This window comes from Diplotaxodon limnothrissa, linkage group LG15 (assembly GCF_057381915.1).
Source record: "Diplotaxodon limnothrissa isolate DT_005_m linkage group LG15, D_limnothrissa_male_GT1.1, whole genome shotgun sequence".
NCBI classification, from domain to species: domain Eukaryota; kingdom Metazoa; phylum Chordata; class Actinopteri; order Cichliformes; family Cichlidae; genus Diplotaxodon; species Diplotaxodon limnothrissa.
Genome location: NC_140610.1, coordinates 18,569,650 through 18,592,363, shown reverse-complemented (window position 1 = coordinate 18,592,363; position 22,714 = coordinate 18,569,650). Strand labels below are relative to the sequence as shown.

Below are 22,714 nucleotides of genomic sequence, written 5' to 3'. Positions count from 1 at the left end.
TCAAATAGAACACACAGGTAAGAGCAGAGATCTAGTTTGGGGCCGGGGGGCATCTGCCCCTCTCTCAGCAGATTTGTACATTAGCAGATTTGTTCAACGGCTCAGTAACACAAATATCTAGTCAACCACATGACAGCAACTTAGTGTATTTATGCATGTAAACATAGCAAAGATGACCTCCTGAACTTTAAATTGAGCATCAGAATATGGAAGGAAGATGATTAAAGTGACTCTAAATGTGGCATGATTGTTGGTGCCAGATGGGCTGGTTTGGGTATTTCAGAAACTGATCTATTGGGATTTTTGCCACACAACCATCTCTAGGATTTACAGAGTAGTGTTGTTTTTTTTTAAAGGGAAAATATCTACTAAGCAGCAGTTGCCTTGTTTGGTGCCAGAGGTCCGAGAACAACCAGAATGCTTCAAGCTGACAGGAAACCAACAATAACTCATGTAACAACTCATTACAACCAAAGTACACAGAAGAAAACCCCTGAACGCACAACAAGTCGAACATTTAAGCAGATGGGCTACAGCAGTAGGTGTCAGCTAAAATGAAACTCAGGCTACAGTTTATATGGGCTCACCAAAATTGGATAACAAAAGACTGAAAAAAACTCTGCCTGAATCTCAATTTCTGCTGTGACATTCAGATGGCAGGGTCAGAATTTGCATAAACATGAAAGCATGAATCTATCCTGGCTCATAACAACTTCTCAGGCTCCTGCTGGTGGTGTAATGGTGTAGGGGATAACCTTAATAGCAACATTGCTGACCATGTCTATGCCTTTATGGGCACAGTGTATTAATCTGATGGCTAATTCCAACAGGATAAAAACTTCAAACTGTGGTTTTTGAACACACCAATGAGTTTGCTGTACTCAGATGGCATTTTTGGCATGTGGTGAAAAAGGAGATTCACATCACAGATGTGTAGTCAACAAATCATGTCAATGTAAGCCAAATTTTCCAGCACCTTGTTGAATCTATGCTACAAAGAATTAATACTTCTGAATACCAAGGTGTAAAAACTAGAGATGGCACGATACCACTTTTTTATGTCCGATACCGATATCATAAATTTGGATATCTGCCGATACCGATATGAATCCGATATAGTGTTTTTTAATCAACAAAACTGTTTTTTAAATATCTTGCTGCATTTTGTATAAGTTCATACTCAAGTTTAAAACAACAACTACACTAAAGCTATTCTGTTATACCTGTATGCAAAAAAAATATTTCATAGTTCAGCAATACTGATCAATCTAATAAACTTAAACCTACACCATCCTCCCTATTCTGGTATTTTAAAGAGTACTTAGCATAAATATTAAGCAACCTAACTAACAGGGTTCCAACTCCCAGCAACAACAAAAATAAATAAATAAAAAATAGGGAACCACCCCTCACGCTCCACCTCATGATGCTTAATCGACGTAATCAACCTTAATTTGATGCAGTGTGAAAAAAAAAATGCACGGAAATCAATTATTTTTCAAGAAATATTAAATAGATTCAACATCTTTCTTCAACAAAATTGCAGACTGCACAGATGGTACCTTCCCAAAGGAAAAAGTACTATAGCTTACTAGGGTATATATATTAGACTTAATAGTCACTATATACAGTAATGGACTTCTATACATTTTACATCAGATTAAAACTTTGGGTGTAAGATTCAGATAAATATTAAATAATTAAAAGCGAGACATCTTAAATGAGAATAAGAAAGAAAAGTATGTCTTTGTGCCCCCTTTTCCCAGTTAATGCCCTATCGGCCCCCCTGGCTAAACTTTGCTAGATCCACCCCTGCACAGTTACCAGCGTCAGCTACGTAGAAAAAGATCCTCGAGTAGAAAGTAATATTAAATACATTCTAACAACAGCTGATCAAGCTTAAACGTGCTGCTGTTGTTCAGCCGCTGGTTTCCTCTTTCTGGTGCAAAGTGGGCCAAAAACAAACAAGAGACACGGACTCGCGACAGAAAAGCCGATCAGCTGATCGTTAAGCAGTTTCATGATTGAAGTAGCAGCCGGAGAGCGAGAGGCAGTCGCTTGTTAAGCTTAACGCAGGAATGCTTTACAAACATTCAGAGATGGACTTACACACTTGCTTTACTTCTCTCGGGGATAACTTTGTCGGAGATGAAATGCCGGGTTGCTAGCGAAGCTCCAAATGCTATCCAGACCACCACAGGTCCTGCATGCCACAGCCGCTCTATCACGTGATGCATACTGCTCCGACGTGCTAACGTTCTGAGGTGAGTTACGGCCTGTTGCAAGTTTTGTGAGGTGCTTTCGTGATATTTAATGGATCGGATTACATTTTTTATTTTTCTCCGATATCCGATCCAGTAATTTAGGTCAGTATCGGACCGATACGTAATATCGGATCGGTCCATCTCTAGTAAAAACATCTCATTTTTAATGCTCTAAGAAGAGAAACTGAAGTGTTGTGCTTATTATCATTTTTCTGACTCAGTGATTTTAGGTAGAATTTTTTTTTGTTTATTTATTATACATTTTTATGTGAGTTTCTTTTTAATTCATTGAACAAACTTCACAGCTGTTCTGTCCAAGACTTAATAACTTGGGCTTTTTTATGCTATGTAGAAAAGCAAAGAGTAGCTGTGTTAACTTATTACAAAATTCGACTACATTCATTATCAGTTTCTAATGTCTGCTATCTGAAGATGAGGTTTGTGCTGATAACCTCATGCTCGGCCAGGTGGAGCAAGTTCAATGAAGAATTCTCCCCTGTCTCTCTCGCTGTTGCTTTTCTGTCTTTATTTTAGGTCATCTGCAGATGTTACAAGAGATTATAACAGAAACAAAGCACTCACAGATGGATCTAAAACAGTGGGTGAAAAAGGCAGCAAAGGTAGTGGCAGAAATATTAGCTTTCCAAGGAAACTGAGTGGTGACAATTCCTGATATTGTAGGACTTTGATCAATCTATGTGGATGAGAAATCTGAGGTACTCTTACAACTCCATTTCTGAGTTTTACTATAACACTCATTGTTACCTTTAAAGGGACTGTTAATAAAAATATCATCCCTCCCAAAGCATAGACTGACCTGTACCAAAAAAAAAATCAGTCCAAAACCTCAGTAATTTTGTCAATGACTGCTCAGAGGTCTGATATTTTTCATATTTTCCTCATTGTTCTTTTGAAGGTAGTTTTAATTTACAACAACCTCCCACTTTATCTGTGCCAATTACATTCCACTGAAACTCAGTGAATAAAGAAGGATGTCTAAATGACCTGTATAGGGTCAAAATGTTACAATTCCTTAAATTACCTTGTCTTGAAATTAATTTAACACCTATTGATGACTAAATAAAGTGTCTAAAAAGTGCTGAAATTCTGTTCATTCATCAAATCTCATTTAAAGTAAAATGATAGAAATTTCCCCTGCATATCAAATTCTAAGTTGAACGGTGTGAACGCCACACATTGTTTAAATCGGACTTTAAGTTCCAAAGAGGGCACTTTTATCCTGGAGCTCTCTGTTGTAGCCATTTGTTAGTAAAGTAGTGCCAGACTGTGATTCAGACAGGAAACATGTCAGTCTGACTTTGAGCATTAGAGCCAGTCAAGTGTCAATTCTACAGTTTGACCACAGTGTGGCGTTGTTTCCTTCAGTTTCATTCATTGGGCTCAGCAGCCAGTTGGTCACAGTGGAAGGCACATTCAGGGAGGCTCAGCAGCCAACAGGCACATTCTCAGGACAGTGTGTATATTAGATTTTGGGCCTCCAGCCCTGTATGAATTGTGTGATCTTGGTCACATGGAGTCGGCTCAGGTGGAAGTCATGTGACAAGATATCTTCAGTCAGCTGCACCAGCAAGCTGCCATCGATTCGCTCCCTTTGGAACACGGACACCGCTGCCTCTGATAGGCCAATAAACCGCAGGCAAGCTGAGACTTCCTCCAATGACAGAGCAGACAGGTCAGCGGGAGGTCGCCAGGTAGGGTCAGGGAGCGGGGACAACCCCTCAGGGACTCCTGTTGATGTCCCACCACCCTCCGCGCCTCTGGAAGAATCTGTTGTGGAATTGGGAGCAGGCTCAGGCGAGGGACAAGGGGACTGGCGGTTGAAGGGGTTCAACGCCCCAAAGGGAGCAAATCGACTCTGTGGGGGTGGCGGTCTGAGTCGAAGTCCAGAGGAAGTGAAGGAATCCACCCATGGCTCTGCCCAGGTGGCTTGTGCAGGCTGAGGATTGGCTGTGTTGTCTGTAGGGATGCCAGAGACAGGCTCAGGACTAGTAGGATTAGGGGCAGAGCAGTCACCCCAAGAGCACGGGTAACAGTAGAGGGAGGCATCGGGGGAGGGGGAGCAACTGGGACAAGACAGAGAAAATGGAAATGTTACATATCAGCTACATATCATATTTACAAAAGTATTTAAATGACCATATTTCAAGTTCCAGCAGCTACCTGCTGAAAAATTCTCCTTAGCTTGCTGTCAATTCATAAAAAATGTATCATTCCATATATCGTCTATTTATAGAACAAGCAAACAATCAATATGGAGCTTCATATTGTAAAATGGCATTGCTTTCTGTGCTTCTGTCAGTTCAGATTAGATAACCTTCCCATACTTTCTTTCCATATACCTTATAATCTTCTTTAAAGGGCAAGAACGGGAAATCTGTAAGCAGTAACCTTTCAGAGCTGAAAAATGCAGCCAAAAAAAAAAAGACTTCCCCGCATGTTGGTGACTTATCAGACAAATATTATTGCTCGTCAGGTGGGTTGCACTAAGGAAAAAACAATCTAAACTTGAGACTTGAAAATAGAAGTCCACAAACTAATGGGTGTCTACATCCATATCTTTTGGACATTTTTCATTGCAATTTATTTGGAAACAGCCATTGCAGTAGCTCTGTTTGAAGCTACAGTATTTGGACTCTTGCAGTAGTTTGGAACTCGAGGAACTTCATTCTCTCCCTTTTCATGTAATCAATCATGTCAAGCAGTGAAACCAGAAATCCTCTCTAAAATGATACCAGTATGTCAAAATAAGGATTTACACATTACGTGTTTTATACTGTACCTGTCCTGTAGTCCAGAGGAGTAAAAGGAGATGTTTGGTCTCGGGGAGGTGGACGTTTTGGGGAAGCGAGGTGGAACAGGAGGGCTGGGAGCTGGACTGGAGATGGAGCCTCCTTTGGAGCAACGAGGGGGAACTGGAGGGGCGATCAAATAGCGACACTCCTCTCTCACCTGCAAGCACAAACCACACACACAGAAACATAAGCATAACAATAACACACACAACAGCCAAATAAAAAAAGGTTAATCTTAAAAATAGACTTCTCAGGAGGCTTTGTGCAAGTGTGTGCGTGCAACACATAGTAAATGTCAAACTTTGTGACCTTTACAACTCAAACAAAGTCCTTACACACAGTAGCAGCATCTAGATACACACACACACACACACACACACACACACACACACACACACACACAGTGTCTTGGCAGGCTAAATATCAGGAGAACGCTATGTGTGACAGGGTATAATCCAGTTGCAGAGGAGACGTCAACACCCACACAAACCTTTCTGTTCCGCTGCCCTCACTTTAAAAGGGAAAAAAAGTTAAACAAAACAAAAGCATGAAAATGTGCGCTTTACAAACAACATACACAGTTACACATGGACACCATTGCCTGGGAAGACTCTTAGAAATGTGAAACAGCTCACTAGGTAAAACAACATCGTTTTCAATAGGACACCATTTCCTCTTTAAAAAGACAAGAAAAAAGAGATGTTTTAATTCATGGAAGTGCTGGTCGACCCCCAGCTTTAAGGTCAACACTAGAGCTGTACAGAAAATGCATTACCATATTAAAAAAGAACCTTTATAGTCTACATAAAGCCTGACTTGCACCAGTTTGAGTGTTAAAATTAATCTAGTAAATTTCATTATACATCATGTAATGCACGTTATAAATTTCATTATGCGCTACAAAAGGAATATTTTAAGGAAAGTCTGCATTTTTGCTGTACAGCAGCATTTAGGCGAAAACAGTAGAGGTGATTAATTCATTTGTAATCAGTAGAACAACAGTTATTTGGTCTCACCAAAAGCAAAAGTAAAAAATACCACAAATTCACAAAAATGTACAAAGAAAGCTAACAATATATCACCTGCAATGCTTATTTTCTGAAGAAAAAAAATTCCTAGGTATGACCTTCTCAGACTTTTCTGTAACTCAATGTCAAGCCAAACCCTGGGAACTCTGATGGAGCCAGTCAATGAGACTTTAATGGGAGATTTCCTGGCTCCAAATGGGAACTTGAAGGGGTGACTATGCATGGAAGCATGATCAGTCCATTTACAGTAAAGGTAATGTGTTAGTCACACATCTTTGAATTTCTATGTTATTTAAAGAGAGAAAATCAATGACACATGCTAGCTTAGGAAAGACTAGGGCTTAGCTGCTGAATAACCACTCTGCTATTGAAGTTAGGACCTTGCTGCATATGATATTAAAAAGAGCAAACTAAAACAACCATGCCAATCAAGTCTGTGGAAATTAATTTCCTTTGGTTATTTTCAGACAGATTTTTTTCTTCTGGTCTCAGCAAGTTAATTCACACAATAATCCATAATCCAAGTAATCCTTATAATATTAAAAAACTGAAATGCTCTATATGTTTAAGAAATTTCTCCTAGGAGTTGTAGTGCTGATTTATAGCAATCACATTAAAAAGCTTCAGCAGTCTTAATAGCTTTAGCTTTCAGTTCAATTCATTAGAAATAATCAGCCACAACCTAAAAACCACTAATGAGTGAAGTGAACGACAGCACTGATTCTCTCTAGTTCTGCTTGGAAATCCTGGGTCCTTACATTGATGGAGATAAGTAGACACGTACGACCAACCCAGGTCAATAACAGCTCCCATGGCAATGTGGAACTGATGATAGTGGTTTCTCCTAAAAGAACAATCCTCCCCGAAACACTGCAAAAACTCCTCGAGAACATGGAAAAAATACAAAGACACTGACTGGTTATCCAGACATGACAGATCCCAATCTGAGCTGTGTAATGTGCCAGAACATTCCCAGAGGATCCACTACCTTTGTTCTAGGACATCTTAAGGGATCCCATGTCTATGGAGAAACAGGTTAGAGCCATTTTGGCAGCACAAATAGGCTTACACAACACTGTGTACGTGGTTTTTATGTTGAGGCTGACCAGCTTGTGTATCTCTATCTATCTATGTATATCTGTATGTGCTATAAGAGTAAGGGTGGTGTATTGCAGCATTTCCAGTCAGTGTGCATTACAGTCAGTGTGCGCTTGTATTTGCGTTGAGTGTATCAGTGGGGTTTAAGAGCTGTTGTGTATGAATAATTCAAGGCAGCCATCCTGACTTTTAACAGCCGGATGCTACTGTGGACAGATAAGAAGGATGACAGACTGAAGAACGAGAAGATGGATGGGAGGCAAGGACTGCAACTCACAGCATCAGATTTTGGAGGTACAGGTGGCGGGGTAGACACTCTTGTCACCACGGTACCAAGAGAACCATCCAGTGAGGAAGATGAATGGAAGGATATGAGGTTTGGCTCCTTTCCTAAGCCCTCTGCATTTTGATTGGTCCAGAGTTCCTCATAAGGGATTTCCTCAGCGGTCCTCATTTCACCCTCAGTCCATTCAGGAGTCACATACTCCCTCTCCTCACCTGGCCCCTCCCCTAGCCGCTCTCCAAGGGAGTCCCTGCAGCGCTGAGATACGCTGTCTGAGACTCCACCAACATACCCGCACATTGAGAGACGCTGCAGTGCCGGTGCCAATGAGTCCTGGCTCGACACGCACACGCGAGAGCGCCGTGGGCTCACACACTCCTCAGTCATACACTCCAATTCTGGCCGAGTTTCTCTAACAGCACGAGAGTAGGCATCTGGGTCAAATGCATGTCGCAGAAGAAGGCTCTCCAATGCTGCTTTGTGCACGGAGGCCTCGGCCACATTAAACCGGGGCATGCAACGCAGCAACAAAAAGTGGGAGGGGGAGACTTCCTGATGGCGGAGAACCATGCAGAGCACCACCGTCTTGCTGACTATGTTGAGCAGCTTGTAGCGGTGGCCCTCTCGTACTGCGTGACGGTCGTAGGGGTTTCGTGGCGGCCTCGACGGCACAGACACGTTGACGGGGAGGCGGACTCTCTCGATGATGCTGCGCACCGTGTGCTCCCCCCCCAGCATGCCTTGCTCCAGTGGAGAGCGTGTGCAGAAGCGTCCACGGCAGCCAAAGGGCAAACTGACACTTTGATTGGTGCGATGGTTCATGCAGACCAGGCAGGGCGTTTTACCTGAAGAGACAAAGAAGATATTTAGGAGTTCACGGGTGGATCAGTCCTAACACAACAATAATACAATTTTAACTTTTTCAAAAATGTCTATGTTTGAACCACAAATCCACAGATTTCAATGTGAAGTGAATACCTTTGATCTTCTTGTTACAGCGCAATGTTCTGCTGGGAAACTCTGGGTTCTGAAAGTTATTTTCACATGCGCCAAATACCACCCCCTCCCACCCACCAATAGCAACAGGATATCTTCAACACAAGTGACCTCCACTAGCAGGACAATGTGCCCAGCCACGCTGTAAAAAATGCTCGAGAATGGCTCTAGGACCACACAAAGAGTCCAATGTGTTCACTGCCGGGTCTGGACTCCCAATCTGCAGGACTCATCAAGGCCCTACCCTGCAATCCACAGGACCCATAAGATCTTCTGCCAACGAACAGCCCCAGGGAACCTGTGTCCATGCTGCGACAGGTCAAAGCTGTCTTTTGCGGCATGAAGGACACCTAAACAATATTAGGCAGGAGGCTTAAATGTTGCGGCTGACTGGTATTCTTCAAAAAAAAAAAAAGGAATGAACTTCAGCAACCTTCAGTTCTGCCAGTGCTTTTGTTTTCCTCGTTCTCGTGTGCATGTTCTACAACTGAAACGGCGCTTCATAACTTTACAGCTCAATAGTTCAGCCTGACTTACTTCTGGGAGTCTTTCCTAGTCGTCTAAGAAGCGCGCTCAGTCCCGTCTTTTCCTTTGAGGGAGTGGCACAGAGAAGCTCTGCTTTCCCCATGAGCGACAGCTCATCTCCAGCCTGCAGAGTGAAACTGTAGGGCTCACTGTCTTCACTAAATTCCCCTGAAACAACCTGCAACACAGACATGTATGTATATGTGTATAAGATATTGCATGACTCAGGGATTAATTACTATAAAAGTACTGTTGTGGTTAGTTAACTACCTGTAGTTAAAAGCCACTCCCCATCCATGGACCTTTTTTTTTGGACCAAATTCTCGTCAGCCAATCATGGCCTCGAAAAAAGAAGTCTATATCTAAATTTGGTTAAACAAAAGTGAAAAGTCCTCTTTTGAGGCTATTATGGAAAACTTCAATGCAACTAGATTTCACCCACCATTTCATGTTTTACACCTAGTTTTTGTTTCAGTAATACAAACATCCTTGCCTTTGTTTTTTCATTTGTTATAACATATTTAGATATGAAATGACTGTGATCAGACAGCCACACTTCAAGCATCCACTTCGAGTGCACAGTCTGAGGAGGTTGCAGAAATGTTGAGAAGGAAGAGTGTCCCTTCACTTTTCAAACACCTTAGAAGAAGGCTTTTCACCTTTCAGTTTTGACCAAATCTTAATGCTGTTTAGATTTCATTAAAGCTGTCTTTATTGTCTATTCAGTGTCTGTTCGCTTTCTTTCAAACACGTTTTTGCTGTGGTGGTAAATAGGGCAAAGCTGAAGTGGAAATTCATTATAGGCGTGCCTTACTTTGACACTGAAAGTGATCGTCTCCATGACAAAAACTCGGTCTGGAAAGGCACCAGCAACCTCCTCCACACTAGAGAAATACTGGACTGGATCCCTGACGTCCCGGTCTTCATCCAGCAACTTGAATTTGCCTATAGAGAAGATCGGTGTGATACAGGAGGAAAGAAAGGGGTGAAGAGTGGCAAAGGAAATGAGAGAGAGGACAGAAGAAGATTATGTTGAGAGATGGGAGAAGAGAAACAGTGAAAAGAGGTAGGAAGAGAAGAGTGGAAGGGGAGAGCGAGTTAGGAAAAAGCCAGAGGCGGGGAAAAAGAGCGGGTGAAAAGTTCCTTTTCGGCTGCTTATAGTTTCACTATAAAAGCACACACATCTGCAGCAGAGGAATATAAAGACACCTCGGTGACCTATGACCTGGCACCAGCTCTTTCCCAATCGACAGCCGACTGGGTTGCCACAGTAACGAATAAAGGACCCCCATTCTCACGCAGAGCAGAGACACATCACCATGGAGACACTTACACATACACTGTCACGCACACACACAAACTCATCCCTCTCTCTCTTTGACTCTTTCTGTCCCTTGCTCATCCCCTCGTCTGTAAATCTTTCACCCTCCTGAACTTAAGTTTTGTGCTGTTGAAGCTGTAAATATTTTTTTTTTGCCTTTTTGCCTCTTTTCAACATTGAAAAGAGTCATTTAACAGCCCGTAAACCAAACCGACATTGTTCAAAGGACATTTTAAATGCTTTGCTCCTGTTGGCCAGTTTATCAGACTGCAATGGAACGACTACATCCTTTCGAGGATCCTCCTTCTTTTCACAGAGTCAGAGTTTGAATGAACAAGAGAAGTTTTTTGGGGGGTTTTTTGGGTTTTTTTGTCTGGTAGACAGAGTAGAATACCAAACTCCACCATCATCTACGCCAGAAGCTCTCTCATTCTCTTTTTCTTCCACCCCCCACTTTCCAATTCAAAATGAGCCCCTAGGATAAGGAGCTTCCACCCACCTAACAATACCAGCAAAATCCCACTTTTCAACACAACCCACCACCCCCTCAAAGAGTAGGAGTTGGAAATAAAACAAGGTTTACCACCAACCTAAACAAAGCCCTGCTCAATTCTGGAAATGTATATTTAGTCAAAAGTGAGATTCCAAATGTCGCTGATAGGCAACAGAACACAGATGTGACGTCATATTAAAAAGCTGCTCTTGCTATATGATAAAGCAGGCTGGTATTTGTAAAGGCTTCCACATAAGGCTTTTGGCCACTGGGTCCACCTTACAAGGGTGGTTGCAGCCTCAGTTGCTTCCCTTAATCCCATTCATGATAAGTGATCATTCAGCTTTTCTGTCCTCTGTCATCCCAGCCTCTCAGTGATGGGTAGACGAGGATGCAGACAAGCAGGGAGGAGAAGAAGGAGGGAGGCATCCTGTTGTCCATCCCCACGGGGAAACCTATATTGCACTCATCCTACGCTTATTTAGACTTCCTGTATGAAGTCATCACACAGACATTAGCTCATCACAGACGATGGCCTGTGATTCCAAAGCAACTCATCTAACATATTTAAAGGGACACAAAAGTAGTGCTAAAAGGATGCGTTCATGTAAATGCGTCTTTTTCGGATCTGTTGGAATGCATCATTAAGTAAAGAGGATGTCAGGCTGATGATTTGCTTCAGGGTCTCCTATTTGATTTCATCACATAAAAAACCACTCTTTGATTACGAACACACTTTTTCACGATTGCAAACTGATTAGACACAAATAAGAAACAACTATATTTATTGCAAACAAACAAACAAAACAACACAAGTAAAGTCAAGGATTACAGCCAGAATAGGTCACTAAAAGAATTATGGAGCTGCAGCCTTCTATCTTTAAAGCTGGACAGATACTCCTTTTTAATTAAATCTTGGAAGCACACAGCATGTTTTAATCAGCTTTTCTCCGTGGCCAGAACTTTTATGTTTGAACTGCACGGATGAGCTGACTGGCCACAACAAGGGCTCTAAACCCACTGAATGTAAGCAAGGGACCTTTGGTTGAGTTTGTCCATTGTTGCTGTGTTTAGTGTAGTGAAGAAGAGAGAGGGGCAACATTACTTTGTGCAATTCTTGCAAGAGGAAAAGAGAAAAATAGGGGGTCACAGCTGGCTGGGAGAAGCAGACAATACAGTCTGTTTGTTGTGTGTTGATTTTTGTCAGAGCTCTGCCTAAGACTACAATGTGAAAGTCAAGTCATATAAAAGACTGTCTTCTGATTATTCAAGCAATTAATTGAGGGCCGTTACCCGCTGGGAGTGAGAACATAAAAGAACAACTCACTCTCCCAGATCCTGAAATTAGGCATTAATATTAACCACTTTTTGAGCTTACAAGAGGCTATACAGATCTTTCCTGTTTATACTGATAACACCCCAAAAGTTCTACATTAAAACGGATATAAACAGAAACGTTGGAAAAAATAACCAATGCTAATGAACAATGCCATTAAGTTGAAAAAAATCTGCATATCTCCGACTCTGCATAGATTTATTTATTTATACATCTAGGAGTTTACTAGAGCAGCTTTAAACAGTCAGTCCAAAGTAATTCCCATTTATCCTTTAATGAGCCTTGCACCTCCTTAGTTATGACTATAGGAAGGATATCCCCTCTCCATGACATCATGCAGAGCCAAGAGTGAAAAGAAAAAGCCTGAGCTGAGTCTGAAGCCGGAGCTCTTTGGCTCACAGGACTTAAGCTGACCTTATTAATTAAAATATTTCACCATCTTTAATAAGCATTCATGAATATAAGAATAAAACAAAAGCTTGCCTTTATTGTGCGTATTATAATTTATAGCTTTCAATCCAATCTCAACACTAAACCAATAAAATAAGTTTAAAAAACAAAGAAACTGAACAAACTAGTGAATCGTTGTTACCTTTATTGGGCATTCTTTATTCTACTTGGTAATATATATATATTTGCTATTTTATTACTTTCTGTGTTTCTAATCTCTGGGAAATACTAGCTGTCACGTGTTTCAGATATGAAATGCTGAATGATCTCAACATACTCCCCCCTCCCAGCCAAATGTTGTAGCGTGAGGTGACATCAGCACTCCATCAGTGGAGGAAGCAATGGAGAGAAGGCATTAAGATCCAGTTACACTGAGAATAATGTGACTGGGTTGAGAGTCGGAACAATGGGATGGTGGGGATGAGCTCCGGTGAGGTCATGCTGGCTAGACTCATTCAGCAGGAAGACGCGAGTCAATGGACAACTGGAGTCAGACAAGGTCACATGGTACACGAGTGAATGTGTGAATGAAGGTGGTAGTAGAAGATGTGCTCATCTGTACATTAAGAGTTTAAAGTACGCAACTCCTCCGCAAAGAGATTCTATTATGCTTTTATTCATTCCCTGTCTGTTACAATGGCAGATGATCATATTAAGGATAGGAAAAGTTTTATACTGCATAATGAGGGACGAAATCTCTGGTTTAAGTAAACTTGTTTAGAGTATTTCAACTTTTGGATCTGTATAATATCAGAGTGCGTGGATGTCCATAATATGGCCACCTCAGGCACAAGGCTCTGAATGTCAAAAGATGACCCCCGCACATCTCTCTTTTAAACATTCTGTTTGTGAGGGACAACCAATCAGATAAAAGTTGTTTTGAAATGGGGAGGAGCTAAGAATAGCTTGACTACACCAAGACCCAGTATAAATTAAATAACTGATTATTTTAGTTTGTAATTCGTTTAGAGGTACTCTGATAGATTTGAAGAATAAAAGTTAAATTAATGGCTCCAGATTATTGTGTTATTTTTTTATTACTTAGCAGAAAACTGACAGAATTACTGGAATAGATTGGAAAGTGTAGGATGTCCGCTAACATTTCTACTGGTACTAACAGGGTCAGGGGAAGGTTTGTGTGTTTCAAGGTGTTTTCATTTTCTTGAACAAGAGTGTGAACTCTCCTGAATGAACTGGAGCATCAGCAATTCTATTATTAATTATGAATTACCTCACATTAATAAGGAGTGGTTTTTACTGACATAACACACAAAGAAGGGAAGTTTCCAATCAACCCTGGAGGGAGGAGTTGGGGAGGGTCGTTATTAATATAAATTCAGTTCGTTTATGACAATTATGTGAAACTTTTTTATTTCTTGATAGATGTAGGAAAAAAACTACTGAGCACTGTGCTTGAAGCTGTTCTTAAGTAGAAATACAGCTGCACAATTTATCCCTAGAGCATGCTGGCAAACTGTGTTGTGTCAAACACAGGATGCAGTCATAGTGAGTATTGCGCAAAAGTCTTGAGACACTGGTCTTTTTTTTTTAAATACAGGTATGTTTTTACTTGGTTGGCAATAATGTGTTTGTAAATACTATCATGCTGAAAAATGAAGCTGTTGCCAATCGGATGCTTTGCAGATGGTATTGCACGGTGGCTCAAAATCTGATTGTGCTTTTCTGCATTCATGATTCCGTCAATTTTGACAAGATGCTGAACAACACGGACTGAAATGCAGCCCAAAACCAGGACAGAGACATCATGTTTTACAGATGGTTCTAGACAATCTTTGTTGCTTGCTCCTGACCTCCTCCACTCTCCACAAGTTTGGATTCGTCACTCCATAAGATCTGTTGCCACTGATTTTTAGTCCAGTTCTTTTCTTAACCTTTTCTCCCTGTTTCCCTTCTAAGAATGGCTTCTTGACCGCCACCCTTCCATTGAGACCATTTCTGATGAGGCCTCAGCAAACAGTAGACTGTGCAGATGCACATCTCAGGTCCCAAGTCAGGTGTTTGCTAGATTTGTTTCCTATTTCTCATGGACATGACTTTCAGGTGTGGTTCATCTGCTATAATTTTTCTTGCCTGTACACACCATGCTGTGATATGCCAAATTTTCAGCTAGCAGTACTTTGAAAATAACCTTTTTAGTGCAAAATTGCTATTTTATATCTCTCAAAATGTGTTATCTGTAGAATTTTGCATAGATATAACTGAAGAAACTGTAACAAATAATGCATTTTGGTGACAGGCTGCTTTGGTTCTTTGCTAAGTTGTCTGTTATGTGTAGACACAACACTGGTCCATTCGTGGAGTTGAGGTGCCTTTTGATCTTTGAATGATTCATAGGTCAGTGTTAAGTGGCTTAACAATCAAAAGAATTCTCAGGAAATAGCCAGCTACAAGGAAGAGACTGACAATGAGTGAAAAACAGCCAATTTCCAAAGAAAAGCTTTGAAAAATCTTCAGACAGCCTGAAGAACTACTGCTCAAGACAACTTTAAAAGATGAGAAGAAAGTTAAAATAGGACTCGAGACTCAAGACTTTTGCACAGTACTGTATATTAAGCTTAATTAAATCTTAACACTTTAATTAAATGGTATTATAAGATTTGAAGGAACAACACAAAGAAAATAACATATTGAACTTTCAGCTTATTGATCCACAGCTATTTTGTTTGTAGATGCTTTCAGAGAAAAAGAATCCTGTAGAAATTCTTGACCTGTTTTTTACTCCTGCAGCAAATGAACATTTTAGGGAAAATCTATATATTTAGGACAAAGGTTTTCTCCCCGCTGATGTATAAAAGCAAAGTGTATGTGCAGATGCATGCTCACCCTGATACTGCAGAGGGATGTCAATTTTGGGACCAATTACATAGTGACCCTCCTCTAAGCTGTGGGCCGTCACTGTGGTCCACTGACGGCAGGAGTGTAAGAGCACCACATCGTCCTCTGACAGACCCTCCACACATTCACCTGCAGCAAACAAACACACACTCAGAAAGGAATAGGCAAATAGTGTGCAAGTCTCAGGTTTCTCAATTCTAAGGTCACACTTAGCAACTCAGCAGTGGAAAACATTAAAACACCCTCGTAAAAAGCACACATAATTACCACAATCAGTGATGGATCACCCCCCGCTAACCTACTCATCAGGACCCTGCTATGCAACTGGCAACCTACAATTACACAGCCCCCATACACAAACACACAAACAGGGCAGTCCGGCTTTCACAAGAGCTGTGTAGCACAGTGGCATTGATTTCTGCTGATAGCACAGCAGTACAATTCAATCACGCAACACAATGTTACTCCCAAGCCTTTGAGTCAAACAATCATGTTGATAAATGGCTGACTATAAACACAGAAAAGGATACTTGGAAGAAATAAAGCACATTATCTACTGAAACAATGTTAGCTTTCTTCAGGAAGTTTTGCTCATTCCAATTCAATGCTTCGTACTAAACTGTGATGTTAGTATGTCTTATATCGCTCTTGCCTGAGGATGTAGTAATTCTCTGTTATCTTAACATTTCTCCCTGTTCAAAACCTCAATGTTTGGGCCACTGTTTTGTTTTAAACTTTGATTTTTGCACCTAGGTATTTCTTTAGTTGGGAGGGAGCTTTGAAAGGGTCTGTGATAAATGCCTTTTTGAAGTTTCCTTTCAATTTAGGAGAAGTGTTATACCCATTTATTTTTTTCTAGGTTCTGAGACAAACCCCACAAACACTTCCACTACTAACCACTCTGATATATTCTAAGGGAGTCAGACAGGTTGAAAACTTTCCTTGTGTAGCCTCAATGCAGTCAGTTGGGTGGCTATTTAATTTGCAGTCTGCAGCGTTCATATTGCAGCCCATCACACTCAATTACATCTTTACCCACTCTTGCCGGAGAACACACACACACACACACACACACACACACACACACACACACACACACACACACACACACCATATGGATAAACACTGTAGTTGTTTGTTGACGCTGCCCTGAAACGGAGCTGTCATCATGCCCTGCTGTAAATAATTAACTACCATCTGGGCTGGCTGGATATACAAAAAAGGAGGCATCACGAGTGGGGTAACTACAGTGCAGTTAATAAACACCTACGGGAGGTCTCTCTATGCGATGTTCAGGCGCGCTGCCGGGAGTAAGGTGCGTAATTTTTCCGGGACTGTGACACGGCTTCGGGTGCGCGCTTTTGTGCAGCGGGGAAACTTGGAGGGGGTTTTTCTTCTCCAGAGTTGCTTCTCGTTAGTATTCACTACATTCGCCGACAGATTACAGCATTTGCATATGAATAGAATTGAGCAGCACTTCAACAGCACAACAGATACTTTGTTGCTTTCCAGGCCTCGCTGAGACTGGAACAACTTTGGCCACGACACCCGTCGCCCGTTTCCAAATTAAAGACACCGAATCTGGTGAAGGTGAACGTGAAGGATCACGCTGGCAACGAAAAACATGAGAAATTAATAGAAAACTTGACACTAACGTTAAAACGCGTCTTGCCCGTGTCAGTGAACTAGTGCGGCACGGGTGCAGCGGGTGTATCAAGGTGGCCAGTCTGAACTAAAATATTAACGGAAACACCATCAGATTGGTTTCAAAGTAAGAGCAAGAACCTGGCACTGGCGACTGGGATCAACAATAAAACCTATTAACTCTTAATCCCGTATTACCATTGATGTATGTACTTATTTATTTATTTTTGTGACATAGACATGAGCAACGTAACAAAGATATAATATACTGGACATGTAAATGAAAGCGTATGTTGAGCATGTAATATATCCTCTACTAATCTGTAGTGCCTTAAGTTTAGAGAAGTTTACTGTAATCGCATTTTAATATTAGCAGACCAGTAAAACACATTTTTTTATTTATACTGTTTTTATTTAAAAGCCAATGTTTTTCTTTTAAATTCATTTATTTTAATCTGCTCTATTGCACTCATCTATACAAAACATCTGCCTAAATTAAAGAGTAATTCAATTCGTTGTGCTCATAGATTTGTTGGTTTTGCTCAAGTTAGCTGCTTACAGTTTTTTGCATTTCAAGTTTTCCCTCTTACTAAACGCGCTGACGAATGTGAACATTTATTTTGAAAGTTAAAACCGGAAAAGGTATTTTTTTCTGCCGACCTTGATGCCATTAAAGCACTTCACACGTTCTCCATTAAATTTGGACACTTGTTTTAAACCCCACCGAACGTTATACTCTAAAGCTTCCCACAAACACACTTTATTTATATTTTCACCCTTTTCTTCATTACTCGTCATCATTTTTCTTCACTAGCGTCACGGTTACGATAATTGTAGTGATAAGGAGCCTCAGCGTTAACTAACAACAGTTGGCAAAAGAATTCAACAACAAAAAAAGTGTAAAAAGTTTCTTATGGTCGTGTCGGAGGTAAAATCACCCAGTGAAGCAGGTTTATGTCTCTTACCGTGGGCCAGGCGGACCAGAGTGGGCAGACGGAACTTGCTGACCACCGCGTCCAGCGGCAGCGCCAACGGGCTCCAAGTGATCTCCGACAGGCTCGCCGACAACTTCTCCATCCTCGCGGGTCATCACGCTACCGGAGATAACGGTGACGATGGTGGCGAAGATGGTGATGGCGTTGGTGGTGATGACAGCGATGGACTGGAGAAAGGTGAGGGTGACGGTGGTGGTATAATGGCAAAGAGTTTCGCCATGTTTGAATGTAGGAGAGAGGGAGCGGAGTCACAGTCGGTGCGCTCGAGAGGAGAGAGGGGGAGGGAGGGAGCGCGAGCCCTCTCTCGTTCATTCTCCCCCTCTATCAGCCACTGTTTGTCCACCACCACCCTCATATACAAGTGAATCCGAAACCCAGTCAAACTAGTAGTAGGACTCAAAATGACCAGAAAGGAGGTGAAATGCGCCGATGTCCACTCTGACTGTCCTGGTTTGTAACTCGTGTTTTTCCACTTTATTTATTACATCACTTTGTCCGCTGAGGTTAAACCGTGTAGGTGGTACATGATGTTAGAAGCAGGGACCTTTGGCAAGCATTAGGTCTGGTTTTCGTCAGCTGCAGATTCATTTTCAATACCCAAAAGCCTTTGGCCACAGATAGACCTCATCCACAGCCTGTCATTTACTGTAATGATATACACTCCCTTGGCATCTCGTTGGGCACATCTGTCTTAAAACAATATAGTCTAATTCAGCAGCACTGCAGTAAGTACTGCCATCATCAAGGCTGTGGGCTTCAGTATTGCTGTAATAGTCTCCTAGAGTTTGCTTGTATGTTAACTGCAGCACAAACCTCCAAAATGATCATAACGTTCATAACTTTTTTTAAACAGCTGTATGCATTAATTTCATCACCAGCCAAAAAGACGCCACACTTCCTCACACAGCACTTAATTTGTGGCCCGAGGCAGGACTCCAGTCAACTCATTCAGTTCACTGAACATAACTGTACACACAAACCTATTTATTTCCTATTGATTTTTTGTCAACACATCAGTCATGATGCTACAATTCACTGTGCAGCTGAACAGATGAGTGTGGACTTCACAAGAATAATGTAACCAATGCTGGATATACAATTGTAAGTTCTTAGCTTTATCAAGTGACCTCAGCACATCAAAAACCGAGATTCCTGGTTTCCAAGAATGACTGACCACTCTTAACACCCACTCATTGCCAAATATAGTAGTGCTGCAACTTATTCCCAATTCAGTTAGTTAAAATGCAAACCCAAACTGCGATTCACTGGCTATAAATAGCTCACTTATTCCCAGCTTTTCCCCTCCTCCTTCCAAAAGGAAACACTAAAGTGCAAAAGGATACAACTGTCCAAAACAGTACAAGCCTGACTAAATAATGTAAAACCTTAATTGGGATGTGACAGTTCATAGTTCATTTTGAATTTAGAGTCTAACCATAAAGCAATGCAAGCTCAATATAGTTGGTGGACTTGCAATATTTGTATTACAAAGCATCAACAACAATGTGAATAAACTAGTCCCACTTGTATACTTTTAAGAATGTATTGACCTCAATGTAATCATCAAGAGGCCTTTTTATTTAAAAACAGTGCAGACACTTAAGTCTTCTCATGGTTTTGTTCAGAGAAGAGCTTAAGGATCATTTATATACCCTTCTCTTGATTGTGATCTTATTTTGGTTAGTCTTTGTGTGTCTACGGTCACCACAGGAAAAAGAAAATCTAGTGCTGTTGCTTTATGAAAAGAGAGAGAGAGAGAGCGAGAGAGAGAGAGAGAGAGAGAGAGAGAGAGAGAAAGCCAAATTAACCAAAGTTGAGGAAAACAACTTTATTTGTTCCATATTAACAAAAATTCTAATATGAAGCTGAGCCTCTGGATTGGGGGGTATTATTTCACAACAGGTGGAGGGTTGGTCTGCATGGTGGAAAGCTCAATGGTGGGGCTCTGGGGGAAAAAAAATAAAGAGAGGAAAATGTTTAATCAGTAAAAGTCAGTAAGTCCTGTCCAACCATGCAAGTTGAGATTACAGTCAATATATTGCAGCAACAAATATCACCAAGAAATAACAAGATTGTCCAAGTAACCCGCTAGTGACATCTGGAGGTAAACACATGCAACAGCACACCATCTAACAGAATAACTTGACTTTTTCCAGAGTGGTACAGATCATGTTCATTGCTCTACCACTCAATCTCAGATCAAGTCTAAATCAGATTTTTCATTACATTTACACATTCACAAATATTTCCTCTATTCTAAATATGACAGTGGTCACTAACAGCAACTTTAAGCCATTTTCTTATATACAGCTCATTCTGAGTAAGTCTGAATCTGCGTTTTTGCACCACTTTATGGTACAGATGTTCTTGGTTAAAGCTGTAATTGTGTGCTTTTCACAAACTAACCAGATTAACTAATTTACAGCTTCATTTTAAATATATGTATGGTGGCCTGTGAATGGGAATATTCATTTTAATGAATTTAACAATGGGTTGGCGATCGTGGCTCAAGAGTTGTGAGTTCGCCTTGTAATTGGAAGGTTGCCGGTTCGAGCCCCGGCTTGGACAGTCTTGGTTGTTGTGTCCTTGGGCAAGACACTTCACCCGTTGCCTACTGGTGGTGGTCAGAGGGCCCGGTGGCGCCAGTGTCCGGCAGCCTCGCCTCTGTCAGTGCGCCCCAGGGTGGCTGTGGCTACAACGTAGCTTGCCATCACCAGTGTGTGGATGTGTGTGTGAATGTGTGGATGTGTAAAGCGCTTTGGGGTCCTTATACAAATACGCTATACAAATACAGGCCATTTACCATAACTCATCTTTGTCACAAAGATTTTTAGAGACTGTCATGGTATATTTTATGTTGTATTATGCGTCTTAAGATGGAAATATCAAGATAATCTGGCAATTAAAATAGCCAATACATTTAATATTCTTGTTAAGCATTACTGAATAAAAATAAATGCCACATAGTGCTTACAAAGCTCAGTGGCGATTTGGTATAGCTCCCAGCACTGCAGACAAACTTATGTCACCACACTTAAAGTCACATTTCTTGAACTTGAATTATAGTATTGGTAAAATAAGTTAGTACTTACTGTCCTTCACAGCCTTCTTCTTGCCTGAGATGACAGAAAACCAAAAAGATTTGTTTAACAAATACAATGAAACAACCCATCTAGATTGTCAGTAATACTTTAATGATTTTTTACTAACAGCTTTTCAATAAAGGACCAAAGCATTCACATAGCAGTAAAATACAAATTGCAATTAAGAGACTGTATGAAAGCACCTCACAAATCACACAAAAGCGAATATTAATTTGAAGATTTTGGCATAGAAACTGCAGACTGATGCCTAACAGGTTGTTTCAATCAGTCTGTTTACTAAAAAAAAAAAGGCAGTTACAATACAGGTTCAAAGGGTCATTTTAAGTTTGCATGTCATATTTTATCTGCACTTCTAGTAGATGACATCTAATATAATGTTATAAATAATAATAATAATGAAGTTTTGAACTCACCCCCATAGGAAACTTTGTAGTACAGGTATGTCATGATGCCAACACCAGCCCACATCTCTTGGTATGCCTTAGTGTAGTAAGGGCTCATCAGGGACCACCAGCTTGCAAACGCACGTCCAGCCATCTGAAGGAGGAAGCAGCAGCAAAGTATGAAATTACAGGTCCTCTGTTAAAATCCTCAAAAAACAAAAACAAACAAACAAACAAACAAACAAACAAAAAAAACCCACCTTGCATAATCTGAATATCTAACCCGAAGCTGCATGAACACTAAACTAACATTCAGTCAGCACCAATTTCGACTATAGCTAACTCTCAGAAGCCAGTTAATCAGAAATTAATTCGCACAGAGTGACACCTTGACCCTCAACACGGAGGTCTATCTGATGACTATGGCCACCAAAGAAAAGATGCGTTAAAGAAACATTTTTCTAAACTTTATTATACTACTGATTAACTGACTTGTTGGGTTAATGTCCCTGCTGATACCGACCTGCCTGCTAGCAAGCTTTTAGTTACCCGTTACGTGTAATAATAAATACATACATGTCGCTAATACGAGAAAAAAGAGAAAGTTTACACGTAAATAAATAACAGCTTAGCGCGAGAAGCTAACTATTTCATTCAATAAAACGGCCCGTGACGGACAGATTAGCATCTTTTCTGTAGAACTACAAAGAACGCCAACTAGCCTTAGCAAGACGCTAGCTAGCAAGAAACACCTGGAAAGGCAGCATACATGTCCACAGTTAGTCATCCAGCTTTATTTTAAATACCTATCGTGATGCACTGAGTGTTGTTATGTTATCGTTAAAGTAACCTTGCTAAATAAAAATGAAATCCACCCTTACATTTTAGTTTGTCACGCTGCAGAAGGAAGGTCAAGACAGCGCTGCTGCTAAACGTCAAAGTCGTGGGGGAAAGCTTCTTCTACTTTCAACAGCGTAGTACTTCCGGTACGTTTTTGCTCCGTAGTGCCACCGAATGGAGGGACCAGTTTGAGACAAACTAAGCTTTGTGACACGGTGCATTTTCCTGCTGAAAGCAGCCATGGGTACACTGTGATCATAAAGGGGTGGACATGGTCAGCATTGA

General features: G+C 41.0%; 2 protein-coding genes across 2 annotated transcripts; both read right to left on the bottom strand.

The window, feature by feature from the left end:
• Window positions 1-3,366: 3,366 nt before the first annotated feature.
• On the bottom strand, window positions 3,367-18,331 carry garem2 (GRB2 associated regulator of MAPK1 subtype 2). The gene is made up of 7 exons (XM_085372529.1): window positions 18,073-18,331; window positions 15,452-15,592; window positions 9,822-9,952; window positions 9,020-9,185; window positions 7,481-8,331; window positions 5,065-5,234; window positions 3,367-4,348 (listed from the first exon to the last, which is right to left on the bottom strand). Exons 1-7 carry the CDS (start codon window positions 18,182-18,184, stop codon window positions 3,748-3,750), a joined length of 2,172 nt encoding a protein of 723 aa, XP_085228655.1. The 5' UTR covers window positions 18,185-18,331; the 3' UTR covers window positions 3,367-3,747.
• A 1,418-nt stretch (window positions 18,332-19,749) lies between these two features.
• atp5mj (ATP synthase membrane subunit j) lies at window positions 19,750-22,542 on the bottom strand. The gene is made up of 4 exons (XM_085373244.1): window positions 22,471-22,542; window positions 21,620-21,743; window positions 21,195-21,218; window positions 19,750-20,047 (listed from the first exon to the last, which is right to left on the bottom strand). The coding sequence occupies exons 2-4, from the start codon at window positions 21,741-21,743 to the stop codon at window positions 20,034-20,036; spliced, it is 162 nt and encodes a 53-aa protein (XP_085229370.1). The 5' UTR covers window positions 22,471-22,542; the 3' UTR covers window positions 19,750-20,033.
• Window positions 22,543-22,714: the final 172 nt, after the last annotated feature.